The sequence below is a fragment of the Oncorhynchus tshawytscha genome, linkage group LG33, assembly GCF_018296145.1.
Source record: "Oncorhynchus tshawytscha isolate Ot180627B linkage group LG33, Otsh_v2.0, whole genome shotgun sequence".
NCBI classification, from domain to species: Eukaryota; Metazoa; Chordata; class Actinopteri; order Salmoniformes; family Salmonidae; genus Oncorhynchus; species Oncorhynchus tshawytscha.
In genome coordinates, this window is record NC_056461.1 from 38,762,608 (window position 1) to 38,790,212 (window position 27,605).

A 27,605-nucleotide genomic window follows, 5' to 3' on the forward strand; every position below is an offset into this window, starting at 1 on the left:
ATTGGAGAGATGTGAAGTGAATAATGAGGTGTAGAATGTTCTTTCTCTGCTGTTGTTGGCCACTGTGTAAATAGTGCTTCGTTTTAACCACTTCTCTTCCTCTTTCCCTCCCTCTCTCTCTCTCCCTCCGTCCCTCTCTCTCTCTCTCTCCGTCCCTCTCTCTCTCTCCCTCCGTCCCTCTCTCTCTCTCTCTCTCTCTCTCTCTCTCTCTCCCGTCCCTCTCTCTCTCTCTCTCCCTCCGTCCCTCTCTCTCTCTCTCTCCCTCCTCCTCTCTCTCTCTCTCCCTCCGTCCCTCTCTCTCTCTCCCTCCTCCCTCTCTCTCTCTCTCTGTCCCTCTCTCTCTCTCTCTCTCCGTCCCCCTCTCTCTCTCTCTCCCTCCGTCCCTCTCTCTCTCTCTCTGTCCCTCTCTCTCCTCTCCGTCCCTCTCTCTCTCTCTCTGTCCCCCTCTCTCTCTCTCCCCCGTCCCTCTCTCTCTCTCTCTCCCTCCGTCCCTCTCTCTCTCTCTCTCTGTCCCTCCTCTCTCTCTCTGTCCCTCTCCCGCCGTCCCTCTCTCTCTCTCTCTCCCTCCCTCCGTCCCTCTCTGTCCTCTCTCTCTCTCTGTCCCTCTCTCTCTCTCTCTCCCGTCCCTCTCTCTCTCTCTCTCTCCCCGTCCCTCTCTCTCTCTCTCTCCCCGTCCCCCTCTCTCTCTCTCCCCGTCCCTCTCTCTCTCTCCCCGTCCCTCTCTCTCTCCCCTCCCTCTCTCTCTCTCTCTCTCTCTCTCTCCGTCTCTCTCTCTCCCTCCGTCTCTCTCTCCGTCTCTCTCTCTCTCTCCGTCCCTCTCTCTCTCTCCAGGTGTTTGCTACGCCCCAACAGCCGATGGCGACACCCATGATGACCCCCAGCTACTCATACACCACCCCCAGCCAGCAGACCATGGGTACCCCGCAGTACCCCTCCACCCCCCAGTCCTCCCACTCCCATGGACACACACAGAGCAACCAGGGCCACAGCAGCCACCAGGGACCCTCGTCCAACACTCCCTCGTCCTCCTCCAGAGGACGCACTCCGCAGCAGCAGCCTAAGTAAGTTGAGACGGAGAGAGACAGACAGATTGTGTGTTTCAGTTGAATGTGTAATGAGTCAGTTGATGGAAAATGTTTTTTTTTAAGTAGTTAGGAGTATTTAGAATGTCAGAATAATTCTTGAAGAAATGCCTATGTATCCTGGGCAACGGGTTGATCTGGAATGAAGAAGTTGTGTTCTGAATGTTTATAGTGAATGAGATTAAATAGTTGATTGCAGACTTTCAGATGTGGTTTTTGACAACAACATCCTAACTGGCCTGTACGTAACCCCCCGCCCCTACTGTCTCCCCCTGCAGGTCGAGCGGCAGCACGGCGGTGGACTGGGGCAAGGTAGCGGAGCAGTGGCTCCAGGAGAAGGAGGCGGAGAGGAAGAAGCAGAAGACCCCCAGGATGACCCCGCGACCTTCCCCCAGCCCCATGATCCAGAGCACCCCTATGTCAATCGCTGGAGACGCCACGCCCCTTCTGGACGAGATGGACCGATAGGAGAGGCCGGGGGGGGCGACTATACCCCCCTCCTCCCCAAATATACCCCCCCTTACTCTCATCAACTCATCCTTCCATCCATCCGCCTACCTGCATGCCCCCTCAGACCAGTCACATACCATTCAGATCGCCCTCTCCTCCCAGTCTAAACTAACCCTGCTCCCCCTCTTCTCCCTCTCCTCCAAGCCTACTAAACTAACCCTGCTCCCCCTCTTCTCCCTCTCCTCCAAGCCTACTAAACTAACCCTGCTCCCCCTCTTCTCCCTCTCCTCCCAGTCTAAACTAACCCTGCTCCCCTCTTCTCCCTCTTCCCAGCCTACTAAACTAACCCTGCTCCCCCTCTCCTCCCAGCCTACTAAAATAACCCTGCTCCCCCTCTTCTCCCTCTCCTCCCAGTCTAAACTAACCCTGCTCCCCCTTCTCCCTCTCCTCCCAGCCTACTAAACTAACCCTGCTCCCCCTCTTCTCCATCTCCTCCCAGCCTACTAAACTAACCCTGCTCTCCCTCTTCTCCCTCTCCTCCCAGCCTACTAAACTAACCCTGCTCCACCTCTCCTCCCAGCCTACTAAACTAACCCTGCTCCACCTCTCCTCCCAGCCTACTAAACTAACCCTGCTCCACCTCTCCTCCCAGCCTACTAAACTAACCCTGCTCCACCTCTCCTCCCAGCCTACTAAACTAACCCTGCTCCACCTCTCCTCCCAGCCTACTAAACTAACCCTGCTCCACCTCTCCTCCCAGCCTACTAAACTAACCCTGCTCCACCTCTCCTCCCAGCCTACTAAACTAACCCTGCTCCACCTCTCCTCCCAGCCTACTAAACTAACCCTGCTCCACCTCTCCTCCCAGCCTACTAAACTAACCCTGCTCCACCTCTCCTCCCAGCCTACTAAACTAACCCTGCTCCACCTCTCCTCCCGCCTACTAAACTAACCCTGCTCTCCCTCTTCTCCCTCTCCTCCCAGCCTACTAAACTAACCCTGCTCCACCTCTCCTCCCAGTCTACTAAACTAACCCTGCTCCCCCTCTTCTTGTGTCCCATTGGATTCTGTTTCTAGCTACTGTGTATCTAGCCATGTTTCTCTCCCGGCACATCTTCTCTTCCCTTCCGTCTATCCCTCTCTCTTTCCTCACTGTATTTTTGCCGGCCACATAGTCCAGTATTTTATTTAGTAAGGATATTAACTGTATGTCAGGCAGGCAGAAATGTCGATACAGACCACCAAACACTTGAAACAAACCGCTGACATAGATGTAATAGGACATGGACCTAATGGAGAAATGATTGTTTGGTTGTCATGACAACCGTTGTCCTTTTCTTTTAATAACATGGGGTATATTTTCTTTTTCCTGTTTTGATTTTTTTTTAAATCTATAAAAAGATTAGGAGATGCTGCCGAAAGCATCTGATTGGTTCGCGGGTTGTCTCATGCCGTGGTAGGCTGGTAATGTAATGTCCCTTTGGCTGCATAGACCCGCCCCTTACCCTCCTGGTGAATGGCGGGTTGTGGCGAGAGGCAGCCTAACGAGCGTTTTTCCGAGCCAATCAGGAAGCTTGTCTGCGTTTTTGTATTGGTGCATCAAAATGAATAAAGACACTGTTTTCAGTATGAACCCTAACCCTGCACTCCTCACATGGTCTGTCAAACCTACACTACCGGTCTAAAGTTTTAGATCACCTACTCATTCAAGGGTTTTTCTTTATTTTTTACTATTTTCTATATTGTAGAATAATTGTGAAGACCTCAACTATGAAGTAACACATATGGAATCATGTAGTAACCAAAAAAGTGTTAAAACAAATCCAAATATATTTTGAGATTCTTCAAACAGCCACCATTTGCCTTAATGACAGCTTTGCACACTCTTGGCATTGTCTCAACCAGCTTCATGAGGTAGTCACCTGGAATGCATTTTAATTAACAGGTGTGCCTTGTTAAAAGTTCATTTGTAGAATTTATTTTCTTCATAATGTGTTTGAGCCAATCAGTTGTGTTCTGACAAGGTAGGGGTTGTATACAGAAGATAGCCCTATTTGGTAAAAGACAAAGTCCATGTTATGGCAAGAACAGCTCAAATAAGAAAAGAGAAACGACAGTCCATCATTACTTTAAGACATGGAGGTCAGTCAATCCGGAAAATGTCAAGAACATTGAAAGTTTCTTGTGGGAGTCTAGTGTCCCACTTGGCCAAAAGCCAGAGAAAATGCAGAGCGCCAAATTCAAATAAATTACTATAAAAATCAAACTTTCATGAAATCACACATGTAAGATACCAAATTAAAGCTACACTTGTTGTGAATCCAGCCAACATGTCAGATTTCAAAAATACTTTTCAGCGAAAGCAAAGGATGCTATTATCTGAGGATAGCACCTCCGTAAACAAAGAGAGAAACTCAGAAATAAAAATATAATTCATGCCTTCCCTTTGACGAGCTTATTTTGTTGGCACTCCAATATGTCCCATAAACATCACAATTGGTCCTTTTGTTCGATTAATTCCGTCGATATATATATATATATCCAAAATGTCAATTTATTTGGTGCGTTTGATCCAGAAAAACACCGGTTCCAACTTGTGCAACGTGACTACAAAATATATTAAAAGTTACCTGTAAACTTTGTCAAAACATTTCAAGCTACTTTTGGAATACAACTTTAGGTATTTTTTTACGTAAATAATAATTTATGTAAATAATCAATAAAATTGAAGATGGGATTCAATACAGAAGGAAAACAAACTGTAACTAGCTTTCTGGTCACGCACCTCTATCTAACTACAAGTGACCCTCGTTCTGAACAGGGCTACTTCTTCATTACACAAAGGAATAACCTCAACCAATTTCTAAAGACTGTTGACATCCAGTGGAAGCTGTAGGAACTGCAAGGAAATCTGGATTCCCAATGACAACTCATTGAAAAGAGAGTGACCTAAAAAAAATAAAAAAATCGGAATGTTTTGTCCTCTGGGTTTCGCCCGCTAAATAAGTTCTGTTATACTCAGACATGATTCAATCAGTTTTAGAAACTTCAGAGTGTTTTCTATCAAAATCTACTAATAATATGCATATCTTCTCTTCAGGGGATGAGTAGCAGGCAGTTGAATTTGGGCATGCATTTCATCCGGATGTGAAAATACTGCCCCCTGTCACCAAGAAGTTAAAGTGCAGTCTCAAAAACCATCAAGAGCTATGATGCAACTGGATCTCATGAGGACCACCACAGGAAAGGAAGACTCAGAGTTACCTCTGGTGCTGAGGATAAGTTCATTTGAGTTAACTGCACCTCAGATTGCAGCCCAAATAAATGCTTCATAGAGATCAGGTAACATACATCTCAAAATCAACTGTTCAGAGGAGACTGAATCAGGCATTAATGGTGAAATTGCTGCCAAGAAACCACTACTAAAGGACACCAATAAGAAGAAGAAACTTGCTTGGGCCAAGAAACACAAACAATGGACATTAAACCAATGGAAATCTGCCCTTTGGTCTGATGAGTCCAAATTGGAGATTTTTGGTTCCAACCTCCATGTCTTTGTGAGACACAGAGTAGGTGAACGGATGATGTCCGCGTGGACATTTATATCGTTGGAAGTGTGTCCTTTGGTATGGAGTCCGCCGTGTCTGTAAGACGTGGTGTGGATGAACGGATGATCTCTGCATGTGTATTTCCCACCATAAAGCATGGAGGAGGAGGTGTTATGGTGTGGGGATGCTTTGCTGGTGACACTGTCAGTGATTTATTTAGAATTCAAGGCACAATTAACCAGCATGGCTACCACAGCATTTTGCAGCGATTTTCCATCCAATCTGGTTTGCGCTTAGCCCTTACACCTCCAGGTTGTGTAAGGGCTAATTTACCAAGAAGGATAGTGATGGAGTGCTGTATCAGATGACCTGGCCTCCACAATCACCCAACCTCAATCAAATAGAGATGGTCTGTGATGAGTTGGACCGCAGAGTGAACAAAAATCAGCCATCAAGTGCTCAGCATATGTGGGAACTCCTTCAAGACAGTTGGAAAAGCATTCCGGGTGAAGCTGGTTGAAAGAATGCCAATAGTTTGCAAAGCTGTTAGCCTACCTTTGCCTTGATATTTGAAGAATCTCAAATATAACATATTTTCATTTGTTTAATACTTGTTACATGAGTCCATATGTGTTATTTCATAGTTCTGATTTTTTCACTGTTCTACAAATGTAGAAAATAATAAAAAATTAAGAAAAACCCTTTGAATGTGTAGGCATTCTAAAACTTTTGACCAGTAGTGTGTATACACACACACACACACACACCTCTGACAGTACACACACATGCTTATGAGTCTCTGGTATTGAGAGAAATGTTTGCTATTGAATATGAAGAGCGCTCTCCTTAAACTCCATCTTAATATGTGTGAATGATACCTATGTGATGATGGGAATGATTCAAACCCCAACAACACAGACTGGCGAGATTTAATATTGTCTTATGTCAAAAACCTACTGGTTTATTAGTGTTGCCGTCAGTGTACAAACAGAGATAAACTTTAGGTTTTAAACAGACGGACGGGGTATGTGGATTTAACATGGTCTACTCTACTGTCATGTATCTCTTCGGAAGACCAGAGAGTGAGCTGCTAGACGTTGTTTCTGTGTTCTAACCACGGAATAAAAGTTTTAGTACCGGTAACTACCGGTAACCTTCGTAACTGATACCATGACGACGTCCCAGGTGAACTGAACTAGATTGTAAGAGATGGCAGTATGTTAGGGAGGAACTAGGTTTTAGCCTTGAGCTTTGCTTTGCTGTGACAACTTTTTTTCCATGTGAAGTTATTTTTGGTGGTGTAAAGCTGGTAGTTTGAAGCAGAGGAAGATTTGTTGTGAATTTACTTACGTGTCACTAGCTATTTTAACGGTTGTGTCTGTGAGCATTTCTTTAAATCCTTTTGTCCTTGACTTTCAATCATCATGTGTGCATTTACGTCTCTCTTGGGTATTCTGACATTTTACATGTGGTCTGTTTTAAAGGTGTCCCTCTATTCCTAACTCCTGCCCCCTTAAAGTCCACAGATGTCCAAAGAGTGGATATCTGTGATCACTATGGAGATGGTTCCACCTAGCCCCTCAAGATGAGATGTGGAGCTCTAATTTGCCGTATTGCGTTCATCTAACCAGACCTGTGCAGATCTGTGAACTCTTAACGGGCTAGTACTAGGTCCTAAGGGAAGGGGAGGAGGCTACTGACTAAAATGTCAGTTATGTGAACACATTCAACCTTTTGTCTGATCCACAGATCATTATCATAATAAGGATTAATATCAGTGGTGAAAGACCTTGTGTATTACTGCTTCCAAGACAACAACAAAAAGCGAGGTCAAATTATGACGTCTGTGATCTTCAGGTCGGAAAGTCTGAGCTCAAGAATGATTGCCGGAGTTTCTGACTTGGAATTCTCAGTTAAATGATCTTTTCAAAGCGATTTTTCCCAGATGGAGCTCGTTTTTTTTCTTCTTCAGGATTTCCAGTTGTCTTAAACGCACTGATGTCAGAGGCACTGAAGTCGGAAGTCTGAGATTTCCGAGTTCCCCAGGTTTTTTTTTTATTTATTTTTTACACAGCATATATCTCTAAGTGACACTGCCTAGTGTCACTCAAACACGTCACAGTGTTGTATTCTGGGAAATGTGTTTTTGCAATTGTGACTATTTGCTCTATCGGTATACAGTCAAATGGGTTGCTGATATACAGTTTTGGTCTTTATGTTCTTGAGTGTTCCTAAGGGTTCTAGGGTTACTCCTGGGCTAAAAACCATGTTCAATGTATTGTCTCATTTAAAAATGCTCAGGCTGATTATTGCAAATAAGGATGAATCAACCTGCCTGGTAAACGATGGTTTAGTTCAGGGAGTATAGGTTTTATTTAGGGCTTGGAAACTAATTGGTTGACTTGTGGGTTTGTATTTTCTATTGGCAATATGAGATGTTGTACCTTCAGTAAGCCTGTGGTAGTTGGCAGTGGGAGAAGATGACTTGGGGATAGATGAAGTGATAGGCAGAGGTTTAGCCTCTGTTATTACACTGTTGATACCCTTTTCTACCTGTGATCCCTTTAATAAAAGTGTTTCTGTTATTTACGCCCCAGTCCCCACATTGTGTTATTGAAGTCTGTGTGACTCTGTTCCATTTATTCCATACAAAGAGCCCATCCTATCTATCTATCTATCTATCTATCTATCTATCTATCTATCTATCTATCTATCTATCTATCTATCTATCTATCTATCTATCTATCTATATCTATCTATCTATCTATCTATAATCTATCTATCTAGAGCCATGATCTATCTATCTAACTATCTATTCCACATCTATCTATCATCTATCTATCTATCTATCTATCTATCTATGGAACTATCTATCTATCTATCACGATATATATATATATATAGTATACATATATATAATACATAGAGCCATGACTACATGGAACTCTATTCCACATCAAATAACTGAACTCTATTCCACAGTACTACATAGAGCCAGTTCTATATTCCAGATTTCAAATAAACAGATTCAAAAAACACTATGAAACAACGGGGACTGTGAAGCAACACAAACATAGACACATACGATAACATACGCACTATACATACACATGGATTTAGTAATGTACAGTTGAAGTCGGAAGTTTACATACACCTTAGTCAAATACATTTAAACTCAGTTTTTCACAATTCCTGACATTTAAGCCTAGTAAAAATTCCCTGTTTTAGGTCAGTTAGGAAAACCACTTTATTTTAAGAATGTAGAGAGAGAATTATATATTTCAGCTTTTATTTCTTTCATCACATTCCCAGTGGGTCAGAAGTTTACATGCACTCAATTAGTATTTGGTAGCATTGCCTTTAAATTGTTTAACTTGGGTAAAATGTTTCGGGTAGCCTTCCACAAGCTTCCCACAATAAGTTGGGTGAACTTTGGCCCATTCCTCCTGATGTAACAGTCAGTTTATAGGCCACCTTGCTCTCACACGCTTTTCAGTTCTGCCCACAAATGTTCTATAGGATTGATGTCAGGGCTTTGTGTTGGCCACTCCAATACCTTGACTTTGTTGTCCTTAAGCCATTTTTCCAACTTTGGAAGTATGCTCGGGGTCATTGTCCATTTGGAAGACCCATTTGCGACCAAGTTGTAACTTCCTGACTGATGTCTTGAGATGTTGCTTCAATATACAGTATCCACATAATTGTCCTGCCTCATGATGTCATCTATTTTGTGAATTGCACCAGTTCCTCCTGCAGCAAAGCACCCCCACAACATGATGCTGCGTCCCCCGTGCTTCATGGTTGGGATGGTGTGCTTCATGGTTGGGATGGTGTTCTTTGGCTTGCAATCCTCCCCCTTTTTCACCCAAACATAATGATGGTCATTATGGCCAAACAGTTCTATTTATGTTTCATCAGACCAGAGGACATTTCTCAAAAAAGTATAATCTTTGTCCCCAGGTGCAGTTGCAAACCGAAGTCTGGCTATTTTATGGCGGTTTTGAAGCAGTGGCTTCTTCCTTGCTGAGCGGCCTTTCAAGTCATGTCGATATAGGACTCGTTTTACTGTGGATATAGATACTTTTGTACCTGTTTCCTCCAGCATCTTCTCAAGGTCCTTTGCTGTAGTACTGCGATTGATTTGCACTTTTCGCACCAAAGTATGTTCATCTCTAGTAGACAGACCACGTCTCCTTCCTGAGCAGTATGATGGCTGCGTTGTCCCATGGTGTTTATACTTGCGTACTATTGTTTGTACAGATGAACATGTTACCTTCAGGCATTTGGAAATTGCTCCCAAGGATGAACCAGACTTGTGGAGGTCTACAATTTGTTTTCTGAGGTCTAGGCTGATTTCTTTTGATTTTCCCATGATGTCAATTAGAGGCACTGAGTTTGAAGGTAGGCCTTGAAGTACATCCACAGGTACACCTCCAATTGACTCAAATGATGTCAATTAGCCTATCAGAAGCTTCTAAAGCTATGACATCATTTTCTGGAATTTTCCAAGCTGTTTAAAGGCACAGTCAACTTAGTGTATGTAAACTTCTGACCTACTGGAATTGTGATACAGTGAATTAATTATAGGTGAAACAATCTGCCTGTAAAAACTGTTGAAAAAATGACATGTGTCATGCACAAAGTAGATGTCCTAACCGACTTGCCAAAACTAGTTTGTTAACAAGAAATTTGTGGAGTGGTTGAAAATCAAGTTTTAATGACTCAAACCTAAGTGTATGTAAACTTCTGACTTCAACAGTAGATATGTGGTAGTGGTGGAGTAGGGACCTGAGAGCACACAGTGTGTTGTAGATATGTGGTAGTGGTGGAGTAGGGACCTGAGAGCACACAGTGTGTTGTGAAATCTGTGAATGTATTGTAATGTTTTTTAAATGGTATAAACTGCCTTCATTTTGCTGGACCCCAGGAAGAGTATCTGCTGCTTTGGCAGGAACTAATGGGGATCCATAATAAACCCCAGGAAGAGTAGCTGCTGCTTTGGCAGGAACTAATGGGGATCCATAATAAACCCCAGGAAGAGTAGCTGCTGCTTTGGCAGGAACTAATGGGGATCCATAATAAACCCCAGGAAGAGTAGCTGCTGCTTTGGCAGGAACTAATGGGGATCCATAATAAACCCCAGGAAGAGTAGCTGCTGCTTTGGCAGGAACTAATGGGGATCCATAATAAACCCCAGGAAGAGTAGCTGCTGCTTTGGCAGGAACTAATGAGGATCCATAATGAATACAAATAGCTCCTCCCACCAGCCTCCACTGGTTCAGTGCTATTGAACACACACACACATACAGGCATTTGCTTCTTTGTGTAGGCCATAGTAATCAACTTCCCATTACTCTTCTGAAGAATGAAATCAATCTTTAACAGTGAAGGATAGTCATCTATATTGATTTTATAGGACATAAAATATCACAAATCACATCAAATGTAATACAATCAATCAGTAGTGAGGCATAACATTTCAGGACATGGTAAAGCAGTAGACCTAAATGTCTGGCCTGCTTCTGCCCTCTTCACAACAGTCTTAATTCAATTTGTCCCAGATCATCAGATGTACATTAAATGTTATTCCCTCTCTATCTCTCATTCTCTCTCCCTCTCTATCGCTCTCACTCTCTCTCCATCTTTTCTCGTGATTAAACAATGGCTGTATTTTAGGAGCCCTGAGAGTCTATATTGTGGCTGTGGTGTGGTTGGGATGTTGGGTGGTCATGGGAGGCAGCGTACTCATCCCATTAGCAGACCAGACACATGACAGGAGGGGACGAAGGAGGAAAATAAACCAGCCAACGCACGGAGGTCTGCATGCCTGTTGCTGCTGACGTCTTCACCTAGAATGCAGGAATCTGTCTGGCCAAATCTCAAACGAGAACCAAGCTAACTCTGAGTGTTGAGCATTACATTAGACCAGAGTTACTTTACATTAGACCAGAGCTACATTACTTTAGACCAGAGCTACTTTACATTAGAACAGAGTTACATTACTTTAGACCAGAGCTACTTTACATTAGACCAGAGCTACATTACTTTAGACCAGAGCTACTTTACTTTAGACCAGAGCTACATTACATTAGACCAGAGTTACATTACTTTAGACCAGAGTTACATTACTTTAGACCAGAGTTACATTACTTTAGACCAGAGCTACTTTACATTAGACCAGAGCTACATTACTTTAGACCAGAGCTACATTACTTTAGACCAGAGCTACTTTACATTAGACCAGAGCTACATTACTTTAGACCAGAGCTACTTTACATTAGACCAGAGCTACATTACTTTAGACCAGAGCTACTTTACATTAGACCAGAGCTACATTACTTTAGACCAGAGCTACTTTACATTAGACCAGAACTACATTACTTTAGACCAGAGCTACATTACTTTAGACCAGAGCTACTTTACATTAGACCAGAACTACATTACTTTAGACCAGAGCTACTTTACATTAGACCAGAACTACATTACTTTAGACCAGAGCTACATTACTTTAGACCAGAGCTACTTTACATTAGAACAGAGCTACATGTATTGTACCATACTACACTACACAGCATAGGGCTCTGGTGAAGGGGATAGATAAGAGTTTTTCCTGATCTGGTTACATGGTCAGGGAAAACTCAAAGCTATGGGACCTACACTATCTCCAGTTGTTTATGGAGAGGGTTTCACGTAAAGGAACAGCATTCGACTCCAAACCCTGGTTTTGTGATTATAGAGGTTTCTTCCAGTCCATGTGCTTCGCCTATTTCTCTTAAGGTGCTTTAAAGACCATGCAAGTGTTGCCTATTTCTCTTTATGACCATGTAAAAAAAAGACTACGAACGCAATCTGTTATCCATGGATTGATGGGGATAAATGCAATTGCTGTTGCTGTTACTTCTTTTCTCGTTCAGCTGACAGTCCATGGAATTGGAATCGTCCTCACTGAGACAACACTTTCACATCGTACAAACACACAGATGCGTGATTGTGTTCTGGCATTCAAGTCTCCCAGACTGCAGTATTCAGAGTTGTTTTGTGGGAATTGAGTGTAGCAGTATTATTCTCATCTTCCCATGTGGTCATCCTCAGTGTGTTGTGTTTTCCTGTGTAGTGTTGTCCTGTGTAGTGTAGTGTTGTCCTGTGTTGTGTTGTCCTGTGTTGTGCTGTGTAGTGTTGTGCTGTGTTGTGCTGTGTAGTGTTGTGCTGTGTTGTGCTGTGTAGTGTTGTGCTGTGTTGTGCTGTGTTGTGCTGTGTAGTGTTGTGCTGTGTAGTGTTGTGCTGTGTTGTCCTGTGTAGTGTTGTGTTGTGCTGTGTAGTGTTGTCCTGAGTAGTGTTGCCCTGTGTAGTGTTGTTGTGTTGTCCTGCGTAGTGTTGTCCTGTGTAGTGCTGTCCTGTGTAGTGTTGTCTTGTGTTGTCCTGTGTAGTGTTGTCCTGTGTAGTGAAGTGTATCCTTCCCCATCAGCAGCAGGTTGCTTTTCTCTTGGTTGGTTTGTACTCTTCTTCTGTGCTCTCGGTGATTCCTGCAGGAAACATGTTGCTATAATGTGAGAATAAAGGAGAGCAAGTAGAAAGCAGTTGCCACTGTCTCCTACATGTAATAAAATACTACACTTACTGATAATGTCACCAACACGTCTGGACCCACTCTTCTCGAGCTCTGCCAGCACGTTGGCCTCAAAGGTTAGAGACGCTACCCGGAAGAAAAACTCCCTGATACTCTCCCCTGAGAGAGAGAGAGAGAGAGAGAGAGAGAGAGAGAGAGAGAGAGAAAGGGGGGAGGGGAGGATGGAGAGAGGAGGGAGGGCGGAGAGAGAGAAAGAGAGAGTCGAGGAGGGGAAGAAAGTGTTTGAGGGGAGGAAAAAAGCAAAACACACAGAGAGATAGAATGGGATATGATGGGGGACACATGAGGGAGTAAACCAGAGGATGTTATGTGTGGGTCTGTGTTTGTGTGTGTATTCCCAGCCCTACCTGACTTAGCAGACACAGTCCAGTACTCTGCTCGGATCTCCTCTGACAGTCTAATGGCCTCCTGCTCCATGTAGGCCAACTGATCAGGAGACTGAGAGAGAGAGACACCGTTTGAAATACTTCATCTTTAAATCAATCAATGACAGATCATTTGTACTGTATTTAGTCAGGCTGGATCTTCTCCATCAGACTCACACTGAGGTCCTTCTTGGTTCCGACCAGGAACAGCAGAACACTGGAGGGATCGTTCTCCTTCATAGCATCTTCCAGCCACTGCCTGAACGCGCGTACAGACACACATAATGTGTCTATCACATGTAATAAAGTAGACTTTCATAGAAATTGACTGATGGCCGCTGAGATACTATGATGAAAAGACATTCTATCTGGATGCTGCAGATGTGATCAATATGTAATGTGTTGGCATCTCTTACCTGGCGTTGTCCAGAGAGGTCACACAGCTCAGGTCAAATACCACTATGATGGCTTGAGAGAAACCAGGAGAACAACACACATTAGAGAAGAGACAGGCTGCAGGCATCACCACAATACATCTATTAAGGGCTTCCTTTTAACATGCGTCTGTTTGATTTCATACCTTGTGCTCCTCTGTAATATGTGGAGGCGATGCACTTGAACCTCTCCTGACCCGCTGTGTCCCATCTGAGAGGGAGAGAGAGAAAGAGAGAGGGAGAGAGAGGAGAGAGAGCAAGAGGCAACAGATGACAATTGATGAGGAAAGGGTGTGTGTGTGCGTGTGTGTGCGTAGTACTCACAGCTGTAAACTGAAGGGGACCCCCAACACCTCAAACCGCTCCATCTCAAAATCTACTCCGATGGTGGCCTTATAGTTCTTATCAAACGAGTCCTTACAGAACCTGTGGAGAGACAGAGAGAGGGGGGGCATTACATAATCAATGTCGTTATTACACTTGGGTGACTAACGTCTGTCCTCACAGCACCTGAGTAATATATAGACAGTATCAGGACAGTAACATGACACCAACAAAACAGTAACATAACAGTAACAGGACAGTAACACAACGGTAACAGGACGGTAACAGGACAGTAACAGGGAGGTAACAGAACTATGACAGTAACAGGACAGTAACAGAAATATGACAGTACCATGAAGGTAACAGGACAGGAACAGGACCTTAACAGAGCGGTAACAGGACAGTAACAGAAGAGTAAAAGGACAGTAACAGAACTATGACAGTAACAGGAAGGTAACAGGGCAGTAACATAACTATGACAGTAACAGGACCTTAACAAAGTGGTAACAGTAACAGAATAGAGAGGAAACATTACTACATTAAGAGTTTAGCATACAGTATACTTCTTCATGTACCCAAAGCTATGACTATAAATAGCTTTTCGGGAGATTTGATCACTGAACTAACTTACTTCAATATGCCAATAATCAAACCCACAAGTCAATCAAATTAGTCAACAAACAGTCTCTATTATCCCAAGCTGGGGAGAGCAGGGGTAACAGTTTTGCTGATTTCTGAAGAGGCAGGTGCTCTGCTGTGTGTGGATTCACCTGGGTGTCATGACAACAACTGACTAATTGGAAGTGAAATGGTCAGTAGTATTTTTAATTGGCAAGTACACATCCTGAGGGAGATCAGCATGCCCCCCGGGGGATAAGATCTGTAATGGACTGTTTCCCAAACGCCCCATAGGACTCTCTCAACAGTAGTGAACTAAATATGGAGTAGAGTGCCATTTCATATGCAGCCATAGACTGTAGTGTTTCCTTACCTGCTGATTAGACATGTCTTCCCAACTGCCACATCCCCTACCACAATCACCTTGGCGATGTTAAAGCTACAGACACATAAAGAGAACAGTCCAGTCAAACACAGATAACATACAAATATATATGTGTGTGTGTGTGTGTGTGTGTGTGTGTGTGTGTGTGTGTGTGTGTGTGTGTGTGTGTGTGTGTGTGTGTGTGTGTGTGTTCATCTCACCCCACTGCGCCCGTCTTTTGCCCCTGACAGGCAGCCTTGACCTGTGAGTGGAAGACATCTTTAGTGTGTAGCGCTGCAGCTGGGGTAAAACACTACAGAGAGAGAGAGAGAGAGGGGGAGAGAGAGCGAGAGGTGAGAGAGAAAGAGAGAGAGAGAGAGAGGGAGAGCGAGAGACAGAGAGGTGAGAGAAAGAGAGAAAGACAGAGAGAAAAAGACAGAGGGAGACAGAGGTGAGAGAGAGACAGAGAGAGAGAGAGAGGTTTAAACAAGGTGTCAACAAGGTGTCAACTCAAAGCAAGAAAGTATATCAGCTTTGCATCCCACATAAATCAGAGGCTAGAAGGACAACTGCCTTGTGGGGACATGGAACGGAATCTCTTCAATTCTGGCACATTAGCACGAGCCAGTGACCGAGTCCTGAACAAAACTAAGAACATTAAGTGTGTGAAACAGACTAATAAACAGCAAATGACCACCCAGCACTGTCTAATCTGCTTCATTACAGGGTTCCAGAATTGTGAAAGGGTTCGTCACTGTGTTACAGAGACACGTTATTAGATTAGAATCTGAGGTGGTGTCTACGTGTGACACAAAAGACCCCAACTGGCAGCCTGGTGCTTTTATTTGTTCCCGCATGTTTTCTGATCCAAAAATAATTATAATAATACTATTATTTTATGTTTTTATTATCGTTGGACATAAAAATGTTTTACCAGGAAATCAGCTCCAATTGATTTTAATGGGTGAAATCTGTTCCCAAGTATTCCCATGCATAATAGACATGTGATCATACACAGATGCAAGGTGTGAAATTATGATGTTTTAGTCCAATATTATATCTGTTTGGGCTTCTTGCGGACAATTTGCAGTCTACTAATTATTTGTAATCATGTTGAGGCACCTGACCATCCCCACAAGAAAAAATCGTCCAAAATCTAAAAAAGGTGTGTGTCACCTCTGGAAGCTGAGCGATGATGCGGTCTCTCCTCACAGGTGGCAACATGTTCTTCAAGTGGAAGTTACGGGGTGGTAGGGATATACATAGACACACACACAATCAAACAATCACACACACAAGAGACACAGTCACACACGCTCCAACAATCATAGGCAGACAATCACACTCAGACAGGACAAATACACAGAAACACTATCTCTCTCTCTCTGTCTCTCTCTCTCACATACAGATGTAGAGTAGAGTGAATAGGGGCTTCTCCATGGAAAGGCTTAAACGTCAAACAGCTGAAAGAGAAGGAATAACTGAACATTATGTAACCTGATGTGTAGCCTAATCTATAGTCTGACACCAACAGAGAAAGTGTCCCCTGAATCTCCTAGGTGACACCTCAATGCAAAAGACCACTGGCAGCTGTCTGCACATCAAAGTAAACTCACAAACTGGAAAAGTATACAGTGTCACTGTGGCAACTCAGCCTTGTCCATTCACCTGGCAACTGTAGCAACCAAATACAAGCCCTGCTATGGGGAAGGAAGTAGAGACTCTTACATGGCATTATTTGTCTCCACGACTTTATGTCACTTGCAGCCAGATCAAAGGACTGAACATGTTGCCATTCTAGGCTTTTACACATTACCTAATAAAGTTTACACATCTAAGATCATGAAGGAGCGATGAAAAGTAAAGTTTATGCAGTAAAACATGGTATCATAATCTCCTAAATCATCATTACAGATTATCTGTAGCACAGCTAAAAATCAAGCAACATGTAGAATTGGTGAAAATAAAATAAACTGAAATTATAGTGTTGTCATGAAGATGGACTATCGCTACATCAAGGCTTCATTGGCATGATAGTACATCATGTAATTATATAGAATAATACTTTACCTTGCACGTGCACTGAAAGTGCGAAAAGTAAACTCCAATTCGTCAATAGGTTGCGGTAGAACACGATATATTCTACTAAACTCATATTACGTATTTTTCGCTGATAGAAAGTCTCCTAGGGCTGCCTACATCCACCCGAAGACGGTTAGTGAGCAGCAGACCAGAGCTGCGAAGTCAGCAGTGGAAACAGATGACTCAAATTATGGACCTCCGTTTTAGCTCAACCCTCTCCAGTAGGCTCCCAATGAGTGGGTTAGCTCTAGTCCAGGGCGTAGTGCCCGTTCTTACATGATTATGAAACACGTACTACGCCCTGGACCAGAGCTAGGCGCGGGTGAGCTGTCCTGAAGTGCGCGCTAGCCTTGTGTGAAACATTTTAAGTATGAACATTTTGAACTTCATATACAAGAGTCAAATCCCCTTAATAGCCTATATCAACGACAAATAAAAGTACAATATTTCCATTAAATTATTTTTATGATTGATGCTTTCATTTTACCCACATACAAGTAAAATACATTTTCATACTATTTGGGACGGCTGATATGATGAAGGTTTAACCCATGCTTATCTCTGCTTCACTCTAGAATAGTTTGAATAAAATGCTTATATTCATTATTCTCACGCTTGACATGACTTTTGGTAAAGTGTGCAGTGATTGGTTGGGAAGGGAACACACACACACACATTGGATGACGTCCTACCAGCGTTGTGCCTTACGTAAACTTCAGCCGACTGCATTTGTTGTGTACGTCACCGGTGCACTATAAATACCTGACTGGCGACGTTTATTCGCTCTCTCTCGCGCGTTCTTCTCTCGGATGAGTCCAGTGGTTGACTTGCTGAAGCAGAACGTCCTCTGCATTATGGAAGATGATATGTTAGAAATGCTTCTTTAGTATCTACTTATTGGTATAGTGCTGTCCCTTAAGTCTTGCCCTGGTTATTAGTTAAGTAGTTAACAGTAGCTACTTTGGAGCATGGGGACTTGCAGAACCATGCACGTGGGCAACTCTGAACGTTTTGAAACCATGCCGTGGTAAGTCTGCAAGGCGAAGATATTAACTAGTTAGCTTGCTGATAATGCTTTCGAGTTAACAAGTGGTTTATTTTGTTAGTTAATGGATGTGATGATACCGATATAGGAAGTGCCGTCCGATGCGAAACTGACGAAGATTCCTAAACGGTTAGCTTGCTAGCTAGCTATCTGATCCACGTTCACGGAAAACCAATCAGTTGCCACCACAGCAGATGCAGTGCCCTCATTTTGCTAACACTATTTAAATTGCTAGTCCAAATGCATTAATACATTTTACATTTTTTTTCTAGCTGTCTGTACCTGGCTTATGTGGACTGAACTGAAGCCGTACACGCCAATGACTGCGCACATGGCAGGTAAATTCAACTGGGATCTTCCCCGCTAGCTAGGCCTGACTTATGTCTGGTTGGCTGTTCCATGGCATACTTAAGATTTTATTTCAACTGGTATCTAGTCTTATCAAATAATTGAAGTCACTATATATGGCCACAGTGCTTTCGGTGACGAAAGCTTGAATAGGGGGAGTTTGCTAAAAAAAAAACATTTCGGTAACTTCGCTGCTCAGTAGTATTCTCCTGAATAAAGTTTAGGTTATTGCTTTTATAGATTATTGTAACCCTTATGATTTTTTTTTTAAGCAGACGCTGCCTTGATGACTTGATTTTAAAGTAGACTTAACCTCGAAAGGTAAGACTGCCACACCCACTCCATCGTTTGAGACACTGACTATTAAGCAACTGTCTGGTGGTGATGAATCATAAACTGAAAATAGCTGGAATTACCGTCAGATTGTACAGTGGTGAAATTCGGTTTTCTGAACAGGACAGACAGTGACTTCTCAATTTCTACTGTTATGAACTCCAGTTGATTGTGTGCCTATTCTAATAGTGGTTTTGAACAGGTGTGGAACTGAATCAAGGATGTGGCTGGAGTGGAGACATCATCTTTAAAGGTACATGACCCCCCCCACCCCCTAGTCTATACCTCACCTGGCCCATTCTTGGAGTAGCTGTCTGGTTGTGATGAATCCTAAACTGAAAATAGCTGGAATTACCGTCAGATTGTACAGTGGTGATATTCGGTTTTCTGAACAGGACAGGTGGTGAATTTAATTTTCATACTCAATTTCCAATTCCTTATGAACTGTAGTTGATCGTGTTCCTATTCTTTTTACTTATGGTGGGTTTAAATAGGTGTGCAACAGAACCAAGGATGTGGATGGTGTGGAGGCATCTGAAAAGGTACATTACATTAACACACCCCGGCAGGCTGGTTGTGATGAATCCTAAGTGGACAATAGCTGTAGTTACTGTCAATAGTACAGTGGTGATATTTAGAAACTTAGACCATGCTGCTGTGACTTTGTGGACGTTGGCCAGTAACAAGTGGCTTAATTGGACAGTTTGTGGATGTGATGATACCAATATAGGAAGTGCCGTCCGATGCGAAACTGACGAAGATTCCTAAACGGTTAGCTTACTAGCTAGCCATCTGATCCACAAACAATGAAAGCCACCTAATAGATGTATTGGCCCTCTAAGTTAGCTAATGCTGTTGAAATGCTGGTCCTGTCAATACTTTGCTGAAATTGTATGTTTTGTTCTAGGTTGGGAGACTACTCCCTCCTGGCCTGTGGCTGAACCATACACATGAAGCCATACACACGGCAAGTAAATGTAATTTTTTAAAGTTAGGCCTGACTAGTAATGTATTCAATGGCAAATTGAGTACGAGTTAATTTAATGAACTTCAAATCTTCGGTCAGAGGCACCATAGCCACAGCTCTGTCAGTGATGAAAGCTTGAATAGGAAGAGTTTGATGCGACAACTGATGAGTTTATTCAACTACTGAGTAACAAAGCTGTTTTAGATCATCATGCACAGTGGTGGTTACTGCTTATAGATTCTAATAACCCCTATGATTGTTTTTTTTAAACAGGAGACTCCACCCAAACTACTTAATGGTGGAGACATCACCTCAAAAGGTAAAACTACCACACCCACTCCAGCCTCAGACTTTCACTCTGGCTAACTGTCTGGTTGTGATGAATCCTAAACTGAAAATAGCTGGAATTACCGTCAGATTGTACAGTGGTGATATTCGGTTTTCTGAACGACAGGCCGTGATTTTCAATTCTCTAGTTGCGTTTCTCTCAAGAACTGCTAATGAGTAGTTTCATTTACTCATTTTCATAACCCCTATGCCATTTTAACAGGTGTGAAGCTGCCCCAATGAGTTGATGGTATGGAGACTCCAACTGCCAAGGTCAGACTAAAACCCACACCTCATCTGTCCCATTCTCTGGGTAGCTGTCTAATCTGGTTGTGATGAATCCCAAACTGAAAATAGCTGGAATTACCGTCAGATTGTACAGTGGTGATATTCGGTTTTCTGAACAGGACAGACAGTGACTTCTCAATTTCTACTGTTATGAACTCCAGTTGATTGTGTGCTTATTCTAATAGTGGTTTTGAACAGGTGTGGAACTGAATCAAGGATGTGGCTGGAGTGGAGACATCATCTTTAAAGGTACATGATCCCCCCCCACCCCCTAGTCTATACTTCACCTGGCCCATTCTTGGAGTAGCTGTCTGGTTGTGATGAATCCTAAACTGAAAATAGCTGGAATTACCGTCAGATTGTACAGTGGTGATATTCGGTTTTCTGAACAGTACAGGCAATGACTCTATATTCCTACTGTAGTTTTGTTCTTTCTAGTGGACTGAATAGGCCTTTTTATTCATTTTCAAATCTTGGTTTTTGTGATTTTGTTTTGAACAGGTGTGGAACTGAACCAACGCTGTGAAAGGTAGGAAGAACACCCTCTGGCTACACCTCCGTTGTCTGTCTGGTTGTGATGAATACTAAACTGAAAATAGCTGGAATTACCGTCAGATTGTACAGTGGTGATATTCGGTTTTCTGAACAGGACTGGCTATGAGTTGTCATTTGCTTATATAAAATTGTACATTTTCACTCAAGCTTTTTTACTTTTCAGGTAGGCTGCCTTTGCATAACATCCCTGCCGTCTCAGAACTGGACATGTCGACTGGGGTAAGGCTGTTCACCCTGGCTGGAAGGAATAATTGCTTATTTATGCTATGATGAATACTAAACTGAAACAGCTGGAATTACCGTCAGATTGTATAGTGGTGACATTCGGTTTTCTGAGACATTAGTACACGCTTCACCATTTGTTAACTTTCCATTTATTCAGCTAATGGCAGTCGTTTTATTTCAGGTGTTCCTCGTCTGATGCCCCTTGCAGAAAATCAGCCCCAACCTACCCTTCAGGTGCACAGTCACCAGATCACAATTTAGAAGAGCCTTTCCTATCTATTGTCTTGTTTTGGTCAGTGGTGATATTTAGTTCTGAACTTAAAGTGGTGTTTATGGGCCCTCACTTTGAGTGGGATATTTAAAGATGTGTACATTTTATGCTGTGACACTTCACCTATTTAAGATGTAAAGAAGTGTAACTATATGCCTTCAGTGTGTTCACACCCCAGGACTCTATTCCATATTTTGTTACAGCTTGCATTAAATTGCGGTTGTTACCGGCCTACACACAGTACCCCGTGTCAGTTGAATAATTAAAATATTAAATGTGAGCTTTGTATGAACCCTTTCATTATGGAAGCCTGTAAGTTCAGGAGTAATACATTTGCCTAGTAATTCAGATGTTGCATGAGTTTGTGTGCCATAATAGCTTTTAATGTTTTTGCATAACTACCTCATCTCACCCCCCCTCTCACTTTTCTGTAAGTAAGGTCCTTCAGGGAAGTTCAAACTGACATGGGGGTTAAGGCCATTTGTTGGTGGATGGGTTAAAACAGCTGTTAAATATCCCTTTAAGGATAGTTTATTTAGCTTTGGATGTTGACTCAAACCTGTTCAATACAAAGGTACTGGTGTCCTAACACAGTTGGTGCTGCAGAAGGGAACCACTTGCATTTCAGAAGCCAATTTTGATTTAATGAATGTGCTAGAACAGACTGGATCTGCGTTCTCGTCAAGCCTGTTGGCTATGAGCTTGGAAATTTACTTACAGAACTGTATTTAGGGTCTTCCTTTGACAGTCTCCTATGGCGGTCAGATTTGCCTGCGGGAGGGCTTTACACATCTGACTTCCCCCCCCTTCCCCTCACTGAAGGTGTGACATACTGTTAGCAATTGGGTGCCTGCTTTAAGGCCCCCTGAGTTCCCCATCTGGGTGAGTATTTCGTGTACTTATGGCCTTATACATCTCGTTGAGTGCGGTCTTAGTGCCACCATCAGTTTGGTATGTAAGGCAGCTACAAAAAAATATTGATTACTCTCTTGCTAGGTAGTGTCAATGGATTTGCCTGAAAAGTGATAAATAGATGCAAACAGTAATATCTAAATGCATATGTAGAACCAATCTTTATAGATGTACAGTGCCTTCAGAATGTATTCAAACACATTGGCATTCACATTTTGGTTGTTATAGCCTGAAGTCAAAATGAATTAAATAGCTCTCACATCATTTTCAATAAATGTATAAAGCGTTCTCACTCATTACAGGTTATTGTGCACAAAGTGAAAATGTTTTAAACTGTTGTACATTTAAATACAGAATTGATTTACATAAGCACTTACACCCCCAGGTTAATATTTGTATAAGCACATTTGGCAGCGAGTAAGCCTGTCCAGGTCAATCACTCAATATTGATGGCAGACTGCTGAAGAAACAAGGACCGTGTGAGGTTAGGATGTGAGAAGAAATTTGTAGCCGAAATACTGCTGAGATGTAGCCAATGACGATTAGAAGTATGATATGCATGATGTGTTCACTATATCGTTGATGTATTGTCTTCAGGGTCACTGACTGTCGGGCAAGACTTATGGGTTTATGGTATCTAATCACGCGTTCTGTGCACTTGGATGATTTGTATTTAGTCTATAAAATCCCAAGGGAGCTAGGCACGGAAGAATGAAACGAACAGCCGAGGAAGAGTATATATGCCAGCTTTACCTCTGGATGGAGAAGATTATTACGATCCTTGCAGCAGTGTCGTTTTGGTCTCCCTGTGCATAGTTTTTTGTAATTAGTCGTGGAAACGGTTCGCATCATCTTTTGCATCCAGCAGTTCTCCCCATTGGCCAGTTTTAAATTCGGAACAATATCAGGTGAGCTATTCTTTCCTTTCCGGCAACATGGGAGTGATGTCACAAAACAGGGTCTCAAGAGTTGGCGAGAAGGTTCCTAAGTATCAATGTGTGAAGCTTTTGAAATGGGCATGGTGACTATACCCGCCCAACACATTTTAAAGTATAGCTTTATGAACTAGAATAATCGTGGTCATTTTAAAAGTTTACTGGGCAGCTTGGTGGTCATGCTTTGTGATACACCCGATATTTGTGTTATGGTTGATCATGAAGTTACACTTTGAATGCAATTTGTAAATAAATCCATCTGAAATGGACTGGTACATTTTTTAAAGGGGCATGCATCAGGGCCATTAATCTAGACCAGGGGTCTAACATTTTCTAGCATGAGAACTACTTCAACGTGTTGTGAGCTAGATTTCAAATAGGCACATTCTTCTCTTCCACGGGTCCTTAAGTGTACAAGACAGTAGTGCACTGTTTTCTGTCATCATACCTGCTAAAAATAACAGTTAATAAACTTGGGTACTATAACATCTGTGGTTCTTTTCCCCAAAATTATGTTTTTATATTTGCCAAATTCTTTTCACAGTTATATTTTTCCTGTTATTCGATTTGTTTTTCACTGTAAACATTACAATTGTTCATAGAGAAACAACGAATTGTAATGTTTTGAGTCCATGTCAATGCTTAAATCACATCGGAATACCTTTTTTTTTTTAGGCCTGGAAGAAAACGAACACATTTAGATTTCACTGTAATTCCCCTTTGCACATCTAGTCCTTTGATTACACATCTAGTCCTTTGATTACACATCTAGTCCTTTGGTTGCACATCTAGTCCTTTCATCTTCAAATAATATTTTTGCAGGAATCTCCTTGCGAATGATTTGGTAGGTGAGGAATTTGCCATCTAATGTGCAGGTCTAGTGATGGTTCTGTACTGCTGTTGCTCATTTCCTGGCAAAGTTTGCAAATAACAAATAATAGATCCAGATGATATACTTACTCATTATATACAATAGCTACATTTTTTAAAGGGGCATGCATCTGGTAAGACAACTTAACATTTACTTGATAAGGTTTTGGGAAAGGATTTATTTCAACCCACAAGACGGTTATCACATAAACTGGCTACACATGGAGTGATGGACAAAGACTAGCACCACCAACAGACACAGGCAATATTGCTTGAAATTACTTGGCATACATTGTGTTAGGTTTGGCTTTCTAAGCCTATAGTGGCAAACCAGGGGTGGGATAATGTCATTTTTTTCATTGATTAGATAGCTGCTAGGTGGGAGCTTGCTGTGTCTGATACTTGTGAGAATTGCAAGTACTTTCAGAATTGTTTGGTGAGCTACTCATAGGTGGGCTGTGAGCTACTGTACTGGTGGCAGTCGGTGTCGTTTAAGATGACGGACTATTTTGTTTTTATGAGCATGGCCTTATTTCTACTACAGCATATTGGATGACTGTCATTCATATTCCATTCACCCAGCTCAATGTAACATCGATAAGTTAGGCTACTACTACAATTGTTCCTATACTCATCACAAGGTTACTACAACCTATGAGTTAAAGTTTACAACGTAGGTGCACAGGTCCAGAGAAATTTGAGTATTTGCTCTCCTCCTCTCACCTTTCCCTTCCCTTGTTGACTTCAGTGCACAATGCAACAGTTGTCTGTGAACAGGTGAAAAAACCTTTCCAAACCATAAACGCTAACCGCTACACACAGCCCACATCGTTGTCACCTAACATCATCGTCAACATAGCTAGCTACTAGAACTAATGCGTTAATAAACCTTGGACAATCATGGAGTACAGTAAGCAGTTTAGCAGTTACACCGGCGGGCCCAGGTGGCAATAAATTAATACAACCAAAAGCTTACCTTGACTTGGAAGAGTTCCAGTGTTGGATAACCATAGCCAGCTAGCTAACATAGCATCCCTCTGTTATAGCCAGCTAGCTAACATAGCATCCCTCTGTTATAGCCAGCTAGCTAACATAGCATCCCTCTGTTATAGCCAGCTAGCTAACATAGCATCCCTCTGTTATAGCCAGCTAGCTAACATAGCATCCCTCTGTTATAGCCAGCTAGCTAACATAGCATCCCTCTGTTATAGCCAGCTAGCTAACATAGCATCCCTCTGTTATAGCCAGCTAGCTAACATAGCATCCCTCTGTTTGAGCCGGGTGTTTGAGTAGGCAAAACTAGCTAGATGTATTCGCATACAAGGAAATATAGATAGCTCTCTCTCTCCTCTCAATTATCCTTCATTTTTTAAGAAAATTATTTATTAAAAACTGTTCAACTATTGTCTTTCTCTCTCTTTGAATCAACTACTTACGACATTTTCTGCAGTGCTAGCTAGCTGTAGTTTGTGCTTTTTAGATTCATTTTCTGATCCTGTGATTGGGTCGACTACATGTCAGCTCATACTGCAATAGCTCTGATAGGTTGGAGGACATCCTCCGGAAGTTGTCATAATTACTGTGTAAGTCTATAGAAATGGGTGAGAACCATGAAACTCCTAGCATTTGTAGTGAAGTCAATGTACCCAAAGGAGGACGGAAACTACCTATCCTCCGGCTACACCATGGTGCTACCCCAGAGAGTGCTGTTGAGGGTACTGTAGACCTTCATTACAAAACAGTGTGCTTTAATCAATTATTTGGTGACGTGAACATATTGAGAATCTAAAAAGTACACCGGTGCCACCGCATATTGATTCTGTACCGGTAGCCCCGTTGTTATTTTACTGCTGCTCTTTAATTATTTGTTATTTTTATCTCTTACTTTTTCAGGTATTTTCTTAAAACTGCATTGTTGCTTAAGGGCTTGTAAGTAAGGTTGTATTCGGCTCATGTGACAAATAAAATGTGATTTTATTTGATTAGAAAATTATATATTTTTTACTGTTTCACTATTTTTTGACTCAGGCGCCTCTGTCCAATGTAATCTTGTTTATAATCAGAAATTCAACTGAGATCCTAGATCATCACTCCAACTGAGATGCTTCATACAAAAGGACCCAGATCTCAAATCACCCAACCATGGGACCTACCCTTATTGTGTAGCATTCCCCTGGGTGAAGCATAGAGGGCGCTATATTCCAGGAAGTGAGTGGCTTGTCTCGACTGAAGTTCCTCACCTTCGGTTCGGCCCAGTTGACTGAAAGTCGAGACTGCTAAGTCAATTTATGGTTGCACAAGTCAGACGGCACAATCAAACTATTGTCTCCGTCATGTCTTGATGCTTTGTGTATGTAAACCAATAAATAAAGGCCCTTTTGATCCCTTCTAGGTATTAGACAACATTACATGATTATCAATCCAACTTCTTTTTCTAAAACAGATTTGAAATTGAACGAGGTGAAAACCTTTTAACACACCGTTCTTCCCCTAAGATATGAATTATGTGATCGGTGGCCTTTTTTTAAATACTAAAACATTTACTTGGACATTGACAGTGGAAGTAATACATGCAATAAGAACAAATGTTCAATTGGCAATCAATAATAATCTATAATAATCAATATACTCATTTGCAACAATGTATTTAAGAACATTCCTTACATTCATTGAAATCAATAGTATTAATTCAATATGCACATTTTGTCAGAGGTTTATGTCAATACAAAATGTTTCAAATCATGTGAGTCAGTCATAAGTCATCTTTGAATATAAAGAATAGACACGTTACACAATGTTTGATTCAGTAGTACTGAATGTCAGTTTAGGGGTTAAAACATTTACCATAACATTGTGACAATAACAAGGAAAGTCAAAGTACCGACAGAGTCTAAAGTTATTTATAAGAAATCATGCAAAATGTTTTCTCAGGACTATTTTGTTAAAGATGTAAGATGTGTATAAGGAGGAGAATCCAGATGCACCACTTTGATTATTTGTAATATTATTATTGCCAATTGTTGACAAACATGCACCTGTTAAGAAACTAACCGTGAGAACATTGATTGAAACATATGTTTCAAAGAAAGGATGCTGTAACGTAGACGCAGTGAGTCAGGAAGCAAGTGCAATTAGTGAGTTTAAGGACAAAGAAAGAAAATCATCTGAACATGGAAACAATATAGCCTGGTGGGTGATAACAACAGAGTGCTAGATAAAGGGGAAGTAATCAGGGAGGTGATGAAGTCCAGGTGTGCCTAATGAGGCGCAATTGTGCATAATAAAGGTTGCCAGGAGTGCATAAGGATGGGTTGCCAGGACCGGTGGTTAGTAGACCGGAGAGGGGGAGCGGACGTGACAGATGCAAAAATGTCAGCCTGCTCAGGTGATTGGTTGACATATTGTCAATTCAAATCAAAATCAAATGTATTTATGAAGCCCTTCTTACATCAGCTGATATCTCAAGGTGCTGTACAGAAACCCAGCCTAAAACCCCAAACAGCAAGCAATGCAGGTGTAGAAGCACGGTGGCTAGGAAAAACTCCCTAGAAAGGCCAGAACCTAGGAAGAAACCTAGAGAGGAACCAGGCTTTGAGGGGTGGCCAGTCCTCTTCTGGCTGTGCCGGGTGGAGATT

General features: G+C 42.2%; 3 protein-coding genes, 2 long non-coding RNA genes and 10 other non-coding genes across 15 annotated transcripts in view; 13 read left to right on the plus strand and 2 right to left on the minus strand.

Moving 5' to 3' along the window:
• Window positions 1–1,737, plus strand: part of supt6h (SPT6 homolog, histone chaperone and transcription elongation factor) — a 51,671-nt gene extending 49,934 nt beyond the window's left edge. The window contains exons 37-38 of the mRNA XM_042311718.1: window positions 832–1,061; window positions 1,361–1,737. Coding sequence (XP_042167652.1) covers window positions 832–1,061; window positions 1,361–1,550 — 420 coding nt within the window. The 3' untranslated portion in view covers window positions 1,551–1,737. The remainder of the gene's footprint in view (window positions 1–831; window positions 1,062–1,360) is intronic.
• The window catches only part of LOC112231423, a gene marked incomplete in the record, with an annotated part of 690,592 nt that overhangs the window by 545,631 nt on the left and 117,356 nt on the right, over window positions 1–27,605 (minus strand).
• On the minus strand, window positions 12,430–17,150 carry rab34b (RAB34, member RAS oncogene family b). The gene is made up of 11 exons (XM_024427497.2): window positions 16,883–17,150; window positions 15,989–16,275; window positions 15,034–15,125; window positions 14,822–14,887; window positions 13,831–13,932; window positions 13,653–13,717; window positions 13,489–13,540; window positions 13,250–13,331; window positions 13,055–13,145; window positions 12,699–12,806; window positions 12,430–12,603 (listed from the first exon to the last, which is right to left on the minus strand). Exons 2-11 carry the CDS (start codon window positions 16,034–16,036, stop codon window positions 12,542–12,544), a joined length of 768 nt encoding a protein of 255 aa, XP_024283265.1. The 5' UTR covers window positions 16,037–16,275; window positions 16,883–17,150; the 3' UTR covers window positions 12,430–12,541.
• Window positions 17,666–19,592, plus strand: LOC112254506. Its single transcript, XR_002954157.2, has 6 exons — window positions 17,666–17,921; window positions 18,212–18,277; window positions 18,563–18,608; window positions 18,823–18,873; window positions 19,115–19,162; window positions 19,528–19,592. It is a non-coding gene; the product is annotated as an uncharacterized LOC112254506 (long non-coding RNA).
• Window positions 18,006–18,095, plus strand: LOC112255616. Its single transcript, XR_002954336.1, has one exon. It is a non-coding gene; the product is annotated as a small nucleolar RNA SNORD49 (small nucleolar RNA).
• Window positions 18,667–18,741, plus strand: LOC112255564. The gene has a single exon (XR_002954291.1). It is a non-coding gene; the product is annotated as a small nucleolar RNA SNORD65 (small nucleolar RNA).
• LOC112255556 lies at window positions 18,939–19,013 on the plus strand. Its single transcript, XR_002954283.1, has one exon. It is a non-coding gene; the product is annotated as a small nucleolar RNA SNORD65 (small nucleolar RNA).
• Window positions 19,329–19,402, plus strand: LOC112255613. The gene has a single exon (XR_002954334.1). It is a non-coding gene; the product is annotated as a small nucleolar RNA SNORD49 (small nucleolar RNA).
• On the plus strand, window positions 19,708–19,775 carry LOC112255546. Its single transcript, XR_002954274.1, has one exon. It is a non-coding gene; the product is annotated as a small nucleolar RNA SNORD49 (small nucleolar RNA).
• Window positions 19,855–21,494, plus strand: LOC112254504. Its single transcript, XR_002954156.2, has 6 exons — window positions 19,855–19,906; window positions 20,138–20,187; window positions 20,401–20,451; window positions 20,704–20,731; window positions 20,921–20,976; window positions 21,164–21,494. It is a non-coding gene; the product is annotated as an uncharacterized LOC112254504 (long non-coding RNA).
• On the plus strand, window positions 19,962–20,036 carry LOC112255559. Its single transcript, XR_002954286.1, has one exon. It is a non-coding gene; the product is annotated as a small nucleolar RNA SNORD65 (small nucleolar RNA).
• Window positions 20,245–20,319, plus strand: LOC112255562. Its single transcript, XR_002954289.1, has one exon. It is a non-coding gene; the product is annotated as a small nucleolar RNA SNORD65 (small nucleolar RNA).
• Window positions 20,518–20,592, plus strand: LOC112255558. The gene has a single exon (XR_002954285.1). It is a non-coding gene; the product is annotated as a small nucleolar RNA SNORD65 (small nucleolar RNA).
• LOC112255554 lies at window positions 20,775–20,849 on the plus strand. The gene has a single exon (XR_002954281.1). It is a non-coding gene; the product is annotated as a small nucleolar RNA SNORD65 (small nucleolar RNA).
• On the plus strand, window positions 21,022–21,095 carry LOC112255567. Its single transcript, XR_002954293.1, has one exon. It is a non-coding gene; the product is annotated as a small nucleolar RNA SNORD65 (small nucleolar RNA).

Excerpts from the sequence above, each read along its gene's own strand:
- rab34b (XM_024427497.2), bottom strand. The coding sequence starts at position 16,036 with ATGTTGCCACCTGTGAGGAGAGACCGCATCATCGCTCAGCTTCCAGAG. Across the intron at positions 13,332-13,488 it reads ACCTCTCTGGACAACGCCAG|GCAGTGGCTGGAAGATGCTA; the intron begins GTAAGAGATGCC and ends ACGCGCGTTCAG. Across the intron at positions 13,146-13,249 it reads GAACCAAGAAGGACCTCAGT|TCTCCTGATCAGTTGGCCTA; the intron begins GTGAGTCTGATG and ends TCTCTCTCTCAG.